Source organism: Lissotriton vulgaris, chromosome 7 (assembly GCF_964263255.1).
Source record: "Lissotriton vulgaris chromosome 7, aLisVul1.2, whole genome shotgun sequence".
Taxonomy (NCBI): domain Eukaryota; kingdom Metazoa; phylum Chordata; class Amphibia; order Caudata; family Salamandridae; genus Lissotriton; species Lissotriton vulgaris.
In genome coordinates, this window is record NC_141695.1 from 835,690,110 (window position 1) to 835,704,342 (window position 14,233).

Sequence of the window (14,233 nt, forward strand, 5' to 3'; positions counted from 1 at the left end):
AGGAGGGACGCCTTTACAATCTTAGTCCAGAGAGGTAGTAGCAGGGGAATTTAGTCTTTTAAGTAGTTAGCCGGGAGCGGGTCTGTGAAATGGTTGAAAGGTTTCAGAGAAGTTAGTGCCTTTAGTATAGAGTCTTCACTGTACGTGTTGAAGTGGGACCAAGATGCGTTGTCTTTGAGTTTGAATTTAGGGAGGATGTTAGTTTGCGCACCAACCGGGTCCGCAGATCGATTCTTATCCATGTCTGAGATGGATAAGAGGTCCTTGAGTAAATCTGATTTTATGGATTCTGTTTTAGATGCAAAAAAGGAGGCAAATTCTTCACAATTGGGTAGATCAAGACGGATGGCGTTCGGGAGAGTAAGTATGCTCTTAGTTTGGGATTTAATAAGGTCGAAGAGCTTTTTGGGTCTATTCTTGCCGTGGTCAAGTTGCGACCTGAAGTCGGTTTAGGCTTTCTGATTTTCCTAAAATAGGAGTTTCTGGAGAGTCTTAGGAGCTTAAGGTGATCAGCTGAGGAAGCGGCTCTCCATCGTCGTTCAATTAATCTGAGAGAGCGTCTGTCTTCATTTAGCCTCCTGTAATACCAGGGTTTTGAGTCTTTTGTGGAGGCTCTTTTCAATTGGAGCGGAGCAATGTTGTCAAGAAGATTGTTTAGGGGTTACTGGGGTCAATTTTTAAATTAATGTCCAGTATGAGCTTTTACTCAAAGAGACAAAGTATTACTTCTGTCACAATACTGTACATAAAATATTAGAGGGCAAGAAAAATGAGGTACACCATGGTCAATGGGACAATTACGTGTGAGGGAACAAGCAATTATTAGCAAATGCAATTTTCCGTTGTATGCTACTATACTAACTCTTCAGTGCAAGCTTGGGTCAATTTCCCTATTGGAAACTGCTGACTACACATCAAGTTATCTCTGCCTATTTCTCCCATAGGAAAATATTGTTAATTTTGTGGTAGTACGTATCAGTCTTCTAGACACAGTCCCCTTAATGCCCAATCCTTGCACTGTACCTTAGCCTCTTTTGATCCTAAGCAGGTTAGTCTACTCATGCCAGCTGGAGGTGGAGATGTACAGCACCTGGTAGTGTTTGGTCCTGCATGGCCTGCCAAGAGCATGTGCTCTGACTCAGCCCACACCAGTGTCCCACTCTGACTGGTGGTTTTCCATAGAGGGATGCAATCAGATTATTGGTAAATGAAAGATTACACTTTTCTACAACATCTTCTCGCAGTTGACAATGGCTGGAAAGCAAACTGACCACCAAAAATTCAGGACCTGCAGAAATAAAACAATAACTACAAAACTGTAGAACAAATCTATTTACCAAGGCTGGATCAGACCATCCATGGGACTTTTACCCTTTTTACCACAATCCACATATTTAAGAAAAGTCAATACAGAATCAGATCAAAGTCTCGAGGCGCAAATGGGCAATTACATAAAAACTGGCAACATACGAACGGGTCAGGCAAATTATATTTTGATTATTTCAAGACACTAAAGTGCAGTAATCCTACCTTTAAACATCACAGCCAAATCTGTGCCTGAAAATAATACTGGCCTCTAGACAGCTCCACTGATCCAACTAATGGTATTTTTGTGCATCATGTCCTTAGGTATAAACATGCTCCTTCATTGTGTCCACCCCATAAATCGTTATTTTGACCACAGTTCTACATTATCAGGACTAATGTACAAGTACCCATCGATCATTATTTTGGTCAGCAGTTTTACAGGAACTATATCAGGACTAATTTATGAGAACCTGACTACCCCTTTTCCCTCACTATCTTCGGTGGTACAGGAACCATAGCTAGTCTCCTTTACTAGGGCACTCTGGATCATGTCCAAATCCCAAACGGGAAAGGAGATGTGGCTAACCGCCTGAGCAGCTGGCTTTGGAACTGGAGAACCGGGCTCCGGTCCTGGCGTGACCTCAACATCCTGTGATTCTGGGCAAATCACTTAATCTCCTCGTGCGACACTGTGCAATATAATCTGGTGCTCAAGTAAAACGCTCTGATGCCTTAGGGCCTAGGTCACGCTATAATAAACGGCAAAAATGCAATGAAATAAAAATTAAATGGCATGGCATGAACCACTGTACTAACGTATGTGAACAGTGATAGAAACAAACTTCCTCAAGGCCATATTGGAAGATCTGCAGCCAGATGACTCCTGCCAAGTTCATAAATGTCCGACCACATATAAACACTGCATCTGGTACAGCTGGAAAATGGGATTTCAACAACTTTAATAGCGGTCAACCTTTTTTTCTTTACTCAATGTTGGTCTTCTATAAGAGAAATCAGGCCAGTGGTCTTTGTGGTATTTCTGTCCATTGGTGAGAAACAAATGATTCTGCCCTCTGGGCTCACAGGAAGCCAACTGCCAGGCTGCACTCACAAAGCTGGTAACAGTAAACCAAATCCAAGTCATGATGAACACTGTGTGGTTGTTCTGAATTCCGTTTTCGGTAACAGACACTCAAAGTAACAGTCTAATAATTGACCGAAAAAAGAAACTGGTAACAGGAAACAAAGTTAAGTAAGTACAAGACATAATGTCCGAATCGAACAGGGTCTGTGGATGAACGCCAGATCGTGACACAGGGAAGCTTTTTAAAGTGGTACTGATGGCACATATTTAGAAGTCTTTATAGTCTGCATGTAGTGCTCACCGAGGGAAGCACAGGTACAGAAGGCCCATAAGGGATGAACTGTAGGTAGAGCGTACAACTCCTGTCAGGAACTCCTAGTTCTAAACCACCTTGATTGTCAAGGAATGGTCTGAAGCAAAATAAGGACAGAGCAAATTCATTCTTCCCAACTTCATTACTAAACAAGTGCTATTGAAGGAGAGTGGATTTGTAGAAAGGCACCTACCAAACCTTCAGGGTAGAAGACATCGTAAATTTCAGCTCTGATCCTGAAAGGCCAAGTGGGGGTATGCCTCTTCCATTCATATCTATATCTCCCACCTTCCCATAATGGAAGAAGAGCCCCTTGTCAACCTCACTATTGTAACATCCTTCTTTCTGTGCTGCATGTGAGCTGCAGAATGGAGAGACGTGTCTTCTTTCCAGCACAGAGTGACAGAAAAACCCTATATTTTAAATTAGCCAACTTGGCTGAAGGAAATCATTAATAAAGGACCACCCTGCCCTCAAGAAGGAACACATTGCGGCTTCTGGCCCAGTCTTGACCTGTTTGTTGGAGTTTGGCAACTTAGTGTTTTTTCACACCAGGATATCTGTTGTTGAATAGGCTAACTTTGGCCCCTGCTGGTGCCGTGGTGATAGAGGGAGACTCCAGCTGCACTTTGCTCAAGGTGGTCTTTTTAATTGCTGCTGCTGGGACCTTCTCCTGGTCGGCCATGAACTGCAGCTCCCTACAGGACAGAAAGACATAGGTTAGTAAAATACACGAACACTCTAATTCCCTTTGTGTAGCAGAACATTTATTGTGACAATATATTTGTAATGTAGCCGATGCGTAGAGTTTGATATGCTATTTATCAACATTGAGTGTGTGGAGGGGCCATAACTCACCACAATTGTGTCTCGAGTAGGTCATGCTGCCCCTCCTTCTCCCTCCACAATGGGAATAAATAGTATATTGCATTCAGCATATTTGCATGTATGGTTTATGCCATGCGTTTCTTTATGTGCAGTATTTATGTGCTTTGCTCTATATAGAAAGGTGGTTCTAGAATGTAACCAGCGAGGCATTAAAGAATGTTTTCTCAAGTCAGTCATGCTCTACTATGATAGTAATACATTTGTACTGTAATAATAAATGTGGCAATTTGTGTTGATTAGTACACTTATTCAAAGTAACGTTTTATTGGCCTACTAATATTTTCATGGCATAGATATGCCTGTTTAAATAAATGTAGTCCAAACATGTTATTTGGAGCAAGTGTGGTAACGAATGCAGATTAGTATATTCAGTACCACAGTCCAAAGGTCAGATCTCATGTTTTACCACAGTGACTCCATCTTCTGGAGCATCATGCTCTTGGATCCATACTGTTCACATTAAGGGGCAGTGCAAAGAGTTTGTGCTCTGAATCTGCTTAAATACATTTCTTAAAGCAGGACATACACTGTATATGTTGTTGCAGAGAAGAATATTTTATTTATTATCATTGTTGAAGAAGGGAGGGCCTTATAGACCCAGTCGAGGCTTTGCCTCTGGGTAGTCATAGCCTCACTCCACAATTGTAATAAATGACATATTATTTATGTAAATCTGCATATATGGTTTATGCCACAGCATTCTTTCATGTGTGTTTGCTTTATCAAATGTACTTAATAAAAAGGAGGATGCAAGAAGTTAAATGTGTGCTGCAAGGTAAAATCACCCTCAAGAGATATCCCCACTATTAGGAGAGTTGTTTCACCGAGTAAATTCATTGTTATATGTAATCTTTCTGGCACTAGAACATATTTTTCCCATGTTATTTTTGCTGAACTGTGGTAATACACTTGAATGTGATCTTTGCATTGTAGTAATAAATGTGTGAATGCATTTTTATTAATAGAACTGCGCTAAATAACATGCTATTGGGCCGCATTTATTTTTGCTACCATACTATAAGGAAAATGTTACTTACCCTGTAAGCATCTGTTTATAGCGTGTAGGGCTGTAGATACAATCTACAGCTCTATACACGAAGAATAGATGCTTATAGGGTTTAAGTAAAACATTCTTTTTGTAGTATATGTTGCTGTTGCTACACACTCTGCATAGGCTGTAAAGCAGAACCCCTTCAAGTGTTGGCTAGCTTGCGGATGAAGCAGATGTCTGAAACAATATGTAGCCTGTGGAATGGCTAAAATAGCCACACAGTAGTGTTTGGTGAAGGAGTTTGGGTCTGACCAAGTGACTGTTTTTCATGTTAGCTAATAGAATTTTACCCCAAAAAGCCATGGTTGCTGCTTTTTTGCATGTAGCGTGTGAGTGTGCCCTGGGGATAAGAGGGACAGCTTTTTTAGTTTTGCAGTAACAAGTTTGATGGCACTTGACTATCCATCTGACAATACCAGTTTTGGAAATAGGGTAACCTTTGTGAGGTTTGCAAAAGCCACATATGGCTGATCAAACGTACGGAAGGGCTTGTTTCTGTTGATGAGAGCATGCTTGACATCTAGGATATGGAGGGTTCTCTTCACTACATAATCTAACTGTGGGAAAGAGACAGGCAGCTCTCTAGTCTGAGTGAGGCAGAACGGGGCTACCACCTTGGATTGGTTGTGAGAACAACCCTGTCCACGTGAATATGAATGAAGGGCTCTTAAAGGGCAAGGGCATGCAGCTTGGTAATGGGTCTGTGGGTAGGTTATGGCTATGAGAACAGCCATTTTCCAGAAAATCAACAGAAAAGGGCAAGAGTGCAAGGGCTCAAAGGGAGGACTCATGAGCCTGGTAATGACCACATCGAGATTCCATACAGGGTCAGGGGGACTATGGGAGGGATGACCCTCTTGCGCCCTCCATGCATTCTTTGATTACCTGTTTGGGAAACATGGAGGAATTTTCCCTGTTTTGCATGTATGTGGCATTGGGAGCTAGATGTGGCCATATGGAAATGTAGGTGAGGCCTGACTTCTGTAAATGGTGAAGATAGTAAATTATTTCCTGGACCCTCGATGTTAGAGGGTCAAGGGTATTGGAGATGCAATAGTGGGCAAACCTCTTCCACATAGCAGGCACAATTGGTAGGCCTGCTGGATTCGCGCACAATTCATGCATTCATTCCTGCGGGAGATGCAGGTAAATGAACTCTAGGACTTCAGGTGCCAAATTCCTAGTTTGAGTTGCCTGGGGTCTGAGTGTCTGATATGGCCATTGTTCCATGCCAGAAAATCTGGCTTGGTTGGAAACTACTCATGGGAGCTGATCGACGTCTCAAAGAGTGGGGAGTACCAAGGCTGCCTGATCCCAGTGGGAGCTACTAGGATAACAGTCAGGGATGTCTGTCCATCCTATATGTGGAAACAGTTGGAGAGACCGAAAAGCATAGGCAAATATCCCTGGCTAGTTAACTCATAGTACATTGCCAATGGTCTGTGTGTGGTTACCTAAAGGTAAAGCTTGAATATTTTTTGTTTTCTGGAGTGACAAACGTGTCTATCTTTGTGCACCCCAGCGTACGAAGTACTTGAGGAGGACCATGGGTGGAGTTTCTACTCGTGAACTTGTTAATGTATCCTGCTGAGGAGGTCTGCAAGGTCTTGATAACGACTAGCTTGACCTAAAGCAAGGCCTGAGAGCAAGGTGTAGGGTACGATTTGCCTGTGCCCAAATTGAGTACGGACCATGGGAATGGGGTGGCTTCCAGGGGTTTCAGGTGAGACGTGGTGGCAATTATAGTGAATCCGAGGTCATGAAGCAGGGATATTGCAGCTTGGGTGTAAGCTGAGCATTGTTGCTTGCCTGCAATTTTGATCAGCAAATAGTCGTTATACGGGAAAATGTGGATGCCAATGGATTAGGGAACGTAATCTCGCTCCGGAAGCACTGCTGAAAGGGGTTGTCGCACAAAAGATTCCAAAAATTGATTCAGTTTTGTTGTTTTAATCTATTTATTCCAGTTCTCAATTTTTAATTCCTTTTCGTCCGTCACATGAAAAACCGTTATGTATTTAATTCTGATGCGGTAAATATGCCCATCCGAGCCTTAGTTTTACGGCAGGAAACATACATAGTTCATCCTCAGTAGTATCATATTCCCAATGCATTTCGGTTGCTTTCATCAACCTTCGTCAGGGGTAAACTACAAATTCAGACAACAACATTTTAGGCTTCATGTTTTAAAACGCATGTCATATCATTACAATGTCATTATTCATTATGTACTTTGTTAAAAAAAACCTCAATCAGCGATTTCCCTCTAGTGCCTCCCAACGCTGAACTACTCTAAATCAACTCTCCTCCATTTCTGTTATGCTTTACAATCCAATGTTAGAAAACATCTACGAGACTGTCTCCCCACTAACTTAGATGTGCTTGAAATGGAGGCAAATGTGAAAGAGCCGTTAACCGGCTCGAGGAATGAGAACTAGGTTTACGAAAATCTTCACAGGTATGAGAGGGATTGCTATTTAATGTGGAACGAGAGTCAATGGGCAAGTTTTGTCATCTAAGTTAGTGGGGAGACAGTTTGGTAGATGTTTTCTAATGTTGGATTGTAAAGCATAACAGAAATGGAGGAGAGTTGATTTAGAGTAGTTCAGCGTTGGGAGGCACTAGAGGGAAACCCCTGATTGAGTTTTTTTAAAAAAGTACATAATGAATAATGACATTGTAATGATATGACATGCGTTTTAAAACATGAAGCCTAAAATGTTGTCTGAATTTGTAGTGTACCCCTGACGAAGGTTGATGAAAGCAACCAAAATGCATTGGGAATATGATACTACTGAGGATATACTATGTATGTTTCCAGCCGTAAAAATAAGGCTCGGATGGGCATATTTACCGCATCAGAATTAAATAAATCTAACACCAAAGGAGAGCACTTTAAATAGGTATTGAAGACCACTTACCAATAAGAAGAGGTAACGCGGGTGGGCGGGATGGATGGGGATGTGAAAGTATGTGTCCTGCAGGTTTAGCGCCATCATGTAATTGCCTTGCCGGAACAGAGGCATGACATCCTGCATCCTATTGTCATGTGGAAATATTCTCACAGGATGTATTGGTTGAGGAGCCTGACCACAGGGTCCTTCTTGGAAATGACGAACTGAAGAGATTAGATGCCCTAGCCCCAGTGGTGAGAAGGCACTCTTGAAGGCTCAAGTGCGGAAAAGCGCTTACGCCTCTCCCTCTAGAAGGCGCAAATGTTCTCTGTTGAAGGTATGTGTGCAGGGAGGGGTGTTTGGATGGGTTGTGAGAAACTCTAGGTAGTTGCCGCCATGAACAACCGTGAGTACCCACTGATCTGATGTGATTTCCTCCCAGTGAGATAGGAAAGCTTGCGGTCTTCCCCCTTCATATGATATGTGATCATGGGGTGGGCAGGGCAAGTCAGTGCTTAGAGGTGGCGGCCCCTTTACGGGAGCCACCTCTCCCTCTACCTTTGTTGTTTTTGACACTGTAGGCACCTCTGGGATACCCCTACCCAGTTGCTGGAGGAAAGGCTGCTTTTGTGTCTGGAATGAGTGTGTGGGGTCAGGGGAAGTGGCCTTAGCCTCTACTTGAGGCTGCTGCCTCCGAAAGAAGCCTCTGGAAGCCACCCCCCCCAAACCCTCCCTTACAACCTACAGGAAGCTCTGTTCATGGCACTGAGGGCCTAACAGATAGTGTCCAAGGAAAATACCACCTCCAAGGCTATCTCCTTCCCCATTTTCCTAAACTCCTCAGAGAGATGCTTCACCAACTTCTGCAATTGTTCCAACATGGATCTATAAGAGCGGGAAGGGCCCCCACAAAGTTTGCTTCTTTGGCCACCCTTATACCTGTTGCATCTAACTTTTTATTATCGTTGTTAGGTTGTTGGGCATTGCCTATGTCTGGAACAGAGGCCTGCTTGCAAATGGTATATAAGACCAGAGAGTTGGGTTGGGGGACATTGACTCTGATGTAGACATAGTCACTGGGGGAGGGCTTATACATTTTCTCCGTCCTGGGTGTAACTACTCTAGCTTCTACTGGTGGCTTGAATGCAGGGCTCGACTTGAGGGTACACGCAGGTACACGGTGTACCGTGGGGGTGGTTTAACCAGAATCTTTCTGGCGAAGGCATGCCTAAAGAGGTGCTTCAGCCTCACATCAAGCACCTCCTGGGGTCTTTGGAGGACTTGCTTCTCCAAATCCCATGGAGCCTGTCGTATATGCTTTTGGCGTCAACAATGGCTTCAGGGTGGACGAGGGCTTGGGTGCCGGTGTCAATGGAGCCTTTGGCTTTGAGTGGAATTGAAGGTTGTCAGTGGCTTTTGAGCATGTAGGGCTGGAAGGGAATTGGAATAAATAGATTAAAACGACAAAAAGGAATCAATTTTTGGAATATTTTGTGCGACAAAGCCTTTCAGCAGTGCTTCCGGTATGGGAGCGAGATTACGTTCCCTAATCCATTGCCATTTACTTTTTCATGCGGTTGGAGGGCGGATCGCGTTTCCGAAATGCACGCATTCTATTGCTAATACTGATGACATTGAATTTATGGATGAAATGGAGTGCATTCCACTCTATAATTGAAAATGTGGATGCCTCAAATCCTTAAGTGAGTAGTTACCACTGATGAGCACTTTGTGAAGACCCTTGGAGTGGTGGTAACATCAAAGGAGAGCACTTTAAATTGGTATTGATGACCACTTACCAATAAGAAGAGGTAACGCGGGTGGGCGGGATGGATGGGGATGTGAAAGTATGTGTCCTGCAGGTTTAGCGCCATCATGTAATTGCCTTGCCGGAACAGAGACATGACATTCTGCATCCTATTGTCAGGGATCAATGACCTAGTCAGGTTGACACCTTTGGAGGGTCTTCTTTGGATCTAAGGCCTTTCCTTGATGCTAACTGGAGCCCTAAAGGCAGGGGAGGCCGTGGATGCTGACAGGTCTTGTGCATGGGACTCGCCGTCTGGTTGCCTTATAAGTGGTGCTCAACTTCAGCAAGAGCCTCTTGGAGTGCTTAGAGTGGGTGTCAGTGTTGGAAAAAAATATATATCCATGTGTATGTACTACATAGATAACATAGTTAGATCCAATTCTCACCCTCAGTGTCTCAACCCACTCAGTAATCCCACTTCTCCCTGCAGAAGCTGGCAGACATGTCCATCGAGGTGTTCCCTCTCCTTCACAGATTGTAGTCCAGCCCTGGACCAAGGGTCTTACATTGTCCTTGAAGGACAGCTATTAGAGGTCTTTCTCCTTTTTCTCTCCTCTACCATGGCTTTTCTGTATCCCAAGTTAGTTAGCTGACAAAGAGAATTCCGCACGCATGGTCATAGCTTCCTTTAGCTGCTTATAATGTACACCTGTTTTTGTTCCTTTGGGTTTGTGCAGCATTTCTATGTTAGCCCATATTTGGCACTGTGCCTTCTGTTCATTTTTGCGTGTACTGCAATTCTACATGTTAGCCCATATTTGGGCATTTGGCACTGTGCCTTCTTTGGTTTGCGCTTGTGCTGCATTTCTGTACTGTATATAAAGGCCAGAATCTGGTCACTTGAGGCAGAAGGATAATGGGTGTATGGAATGCACACATGTCTGCCCTTTTCCCTTAGCTAGCCCCGCTGTGCCTGGTGTGTTCCTTTTGTCGCTCCAGGGGTGTTGCAAGCGTTAGTCCCTGACAATCTAGGCCAACTGCACTTACGATCCTCAGTGAGGGGTTTCATTGAAGGACACTAGTCCTATAGGTCAGTGGAGCCTCCTCTTCTTCCTCTGGGTAACAGGTGCTGGACAAGATGGCCTCTGGGTTTAGTCTGGTGCTGCAGAATGCCAGAAGAGCTGGCATCGCCCTCTTCCTCTGCGCTGAAGTGGTCTTGTTTGTCAAAGATGTCTGGCGTGTCACCAGTGGGCTGTTGATGCCTCTTGCAGTATGCCCAAGACCTTTGCCTTTGGTACAGGAAGGGTTTCTTCGGCCACAAGGCGAGGCAAGCTTCACACAGTCTAGAAAGAGGCAGAGTTTACATGCCTCATGATGATCTAACCACAGGCACTTGGGGTGGCACTGGAGGCAGTACTTGAAAGCCATCCACTTCATTACCCTGTGAGGATCTGAATTCTTCGGTGTTGAAGGTTAATGGAAAAGGGCTACCGGTCCCAGGAAGGGAAGGAGGACCCTAGCATACGGGGACTTGATCAGTAGGCGTTCGTCTCCGGAGAATGTCGTCAAAGGAGTTGCGGATGGCAAAGGTTTTTCTGACTGTCGAGGATTCACTGCGTGGGCCCGAACTAAACATGGCGATCAAGACAAGTCTCACAGTCTTGTCGGTATACCTCCATATGGATGGCTTAAAAAAAAAAACGAACATGGAGTCAGAGCCCATGCACATTGCCCACGAAGGGTGGAGTCACAATTCATGCCATGACTCAAAAGCCTTCTTTAAATTAAAACAACTTGCAAATGTCCAAGCCCAACACTAGATTGCATGAGTATGTAGAAATGTGTGTCTACAGCAACACATACTACAAACACATATTATCTATATACATACATGTACACATTCACGTATATTTATTACAGACAAGTGGTTACTCCTCTGTAATTGCAGTAACATCCCATTTCGAATTGGGAACAAACAATTTGTTTTCCTAATAACTTTTACACTATTTGACAAATCTGCATTAAACTTCACACAACAGACATGTTTCTTTTTTGTGTCGATTGCGCATTAGAATCATATGTAATTGGGAGGAGGGCCTAATTCAGAGGTTTAGTGTATGAGGACCACATTTACATTATTTGCTAAAGACTAGAAGAAAAACAGCTGAACAAAAAGGCAGCACCAAAATTCACATGTAGAGGTCACTTTCTTCCACATGCTTTTTGGAAAACTGCAAATTCTGCGACTGTGCTGCATTTAAAAATATAAAATCTAGGTTTATCTAGGAGCATAGTATTGCTGTGGGCTTCAGTGTGATTTTTGAATGGGAAAAACAAGTTTCGAGTGCCTTCCTCTGATACTCTTTCTCCCCCTTGATCAATATGCACAAACCTGGCAAAAACTTTCAAAGTTAGCCATATACATTTTTGCAACATTTTACCCCTAACTATGGCGGGTAGCATTTCCCTAATTAAAATGGTCATATTACCAAAATGCCTTTATCTATTCTTTAATATCCCTTATAGCCCCAGGCGCCACTTCTTCGGTTCCCTTTGGTCGGAACTGACTAGACTAGTGTGGGGTGGGGGCAAACCACCCTGTATCCAATGGGACACGCTTGCACGACCGTACGAGCAGGAAGGCTTGGACATCCCAAACTTTGAGTTGTATTACATCAGTGCTCACTATTGGTTCCACCACCCCCCTGTTCTACCCCTCATGTGGCCACTGAGCATTGGTTATCGGACCCTATCCCATTGGATGGTGTCATACTATCTAGAGCGGTACCTCGTGAGAAAGAGCCAACCTCAATTGATTGCACAAACGCAGCCAGTATTCTAGCGCATACGTCGGCACCCTACCTTTATTCTCCTTCCTTTGACTTACCACCCCGATATGGCGTTGCTGCAAGAATGCATTTTTAGAAACATGGTTCTTTCGCGGAACATTTGCACCTGGGGTGACCTCTTTGATAAAGGTACATTTCGCACTCTCCAGCAGTTATGTCATGACCCTACACCCTCTACCATGGACACATTTCTGTATGTCCGCCTTAGACATGGGATGCGAGCGTGCCATGTTATGTTCCCATCAGAGCCTCCCACCCTGCCGCCGCTGCATCGTGTGCTTCAAGTGGATAACGCTAGTCATCTGGTGTCCATCCTTAACCATTCCCTTTAGGTCGATCATGACTATTCACCTTGTATTTTTCGCGTTAAGTGGGGATTGGATCTGGGTCAAGAGCTCACCGATGAGCAATGGACATATTGCTGTAAACAGACAGAGGGGGTCTCCTCGAACAGCAGGTTACGCATTATCCATTACCGTTATCTTCGACGCTATTATTACACTCCTGTGCGGTTACATAGGTATGGGCTATGTGACTCTGACAGCTGTACTAGGTGCCAGGCGGGACAGGCAGATTTTCTTCACCTTGCCTGGGCTTGTCCTGGGGTGTATGACTACTGGCAGCTGGTATTTGAGGCTATTGATTCCATGACTAATGAATGAATGAATGAATTAATTAATACATTTATTGTTTGGTTACTCAAAACCATTACATTAAAACCAAAGTACACAACTTACAAAAGTAAAAAAAAAAACAGAGAAGTCGTCTTCTTTGAGGCAAGTCTGTGTGATTAAAATCTGAATGCTTGTAGGCTGAAAGGAGTAATATCCATAGTCTTTTGGGCCAGCATGCCTCGGCTAGGTCTCTGGTCGTTTTAGCTCGAGATGGCCATCAGCTTAGTGCGAATCTGTTGAATGAATTTGCCAAATGTGGCCATCTGTTTTACTGAGTTCAATGTGTATAATTGATGAACTGCCTCCTTTGCGGTACGTGTCCCCAGTTGTAAGATGATAGGCCTGAGATAAAGGCTGCGAGCTGTGCGCAGGGCCGGGCAGCAAACTAGGAGGTGGGCCAGAGACTCCCGTTTGTATTTACAGAGCCTGCATTCCTTAGTCGCTGAACCTGCCCGTTCGGTGGGGTATAATTCTTTAAGGGGCAGGGGATGTAATCTGTAGGCTAAAATCTTATGTAGGGCTGGGCGGCCCACTGCCTGCGTGAGATGGAGTTTTGAATTGTGCACTGTGTGCGGCAGACTTTGGGACTCTTGGAGACCTCTTTTTGCCAGTGACTCCAAGTCCAATGCACGAGAGCAGATGCAGACTTGTTTTTTGATAGCATTTTTAATGGCAGAATAGTTAACTAGCTCAGAGTCCCAGTTCTCCGTAGCTAAATTAAGGAGATCCTTTGCCGCAGTGAGGGTAGCTGACCAAGGGTTCCCAGATTCCAGGAAGATATTTTTCAGGACTGCCTTCAATGTCTTCTTGTGTGCCGCTGTTGTAAGGTAGTAATATTTGCTCAAGGCAGCCATCTCTTCCAGCTTTTGTTGGTTGAGAGAAAACTCTAATCGGACAAGAGTGTTTCTGGTGCACACGGGTAGATGGAATAGTCTCTTATATGCGCTACAATACATTTTTTCCAGGTCCTTGTTTAGTTTTCCAGGGAATGCTTGTTGGGCGTAATTAAGGGCTGGCATTAGTTTTGCCTTGAGTACTCTTTGGATAGCCATTGTGGTGGGGCTGTGTAAAGTGGCTTGTAATTTGCAAAGGGCGTAGGTCAAAGCTTTCCAAACTCTGAGTCGGGACACAGTACTATGTCGCCTGCCATGGGTGAGTGTGTCGCGTGATGACCCTGGTACTGCACATTATAAGGTCTGTATCAGTTTCTTAAGGAACTTGCAGTTCATCTTCTCCAAGCTGGTTTTATGAATGTATTTATGCTTTTATACAGCACCAGCTAGGCCCAAGGAACATCGGAGAGCTTTTCACATAAAATGCAGTACAAATAGAAATGGCATTTCGTTCGCCAGACATACATAGAGAAAGGAGAGGGAGACCGTTAGGTGAGTGTGTACGCTGTGTGCACCCAAGGCACATCCT

General features: G+C 44.1%; 1 protein-coding gene across 1 annotated transcript in view; it reads right to left on the bottom strand.

Annotated features, from left to right (window-relative positions):
• Positions 1–1,317: 1,317 nt before the first annotated feature.
• Positions 1,318–14,233, bottom strand: part of PYCR1 (pyrroline-5-carboxylate reductase 1) — a 108,786-nt gene continuing 95,870 nt past the window's right edge. The window contains exon 8 of the mRNA XM_086931178.1: positions 1,318–3,403. Coding sequence (XP_086787304.1) covers positions 3,241–3,403 — 163 coding nt within the window. The 3' untranslated portion in view covers positions 1,318–3,240. The remainder of the gene's footprint in view (positions 3,404–14,233) is intronic.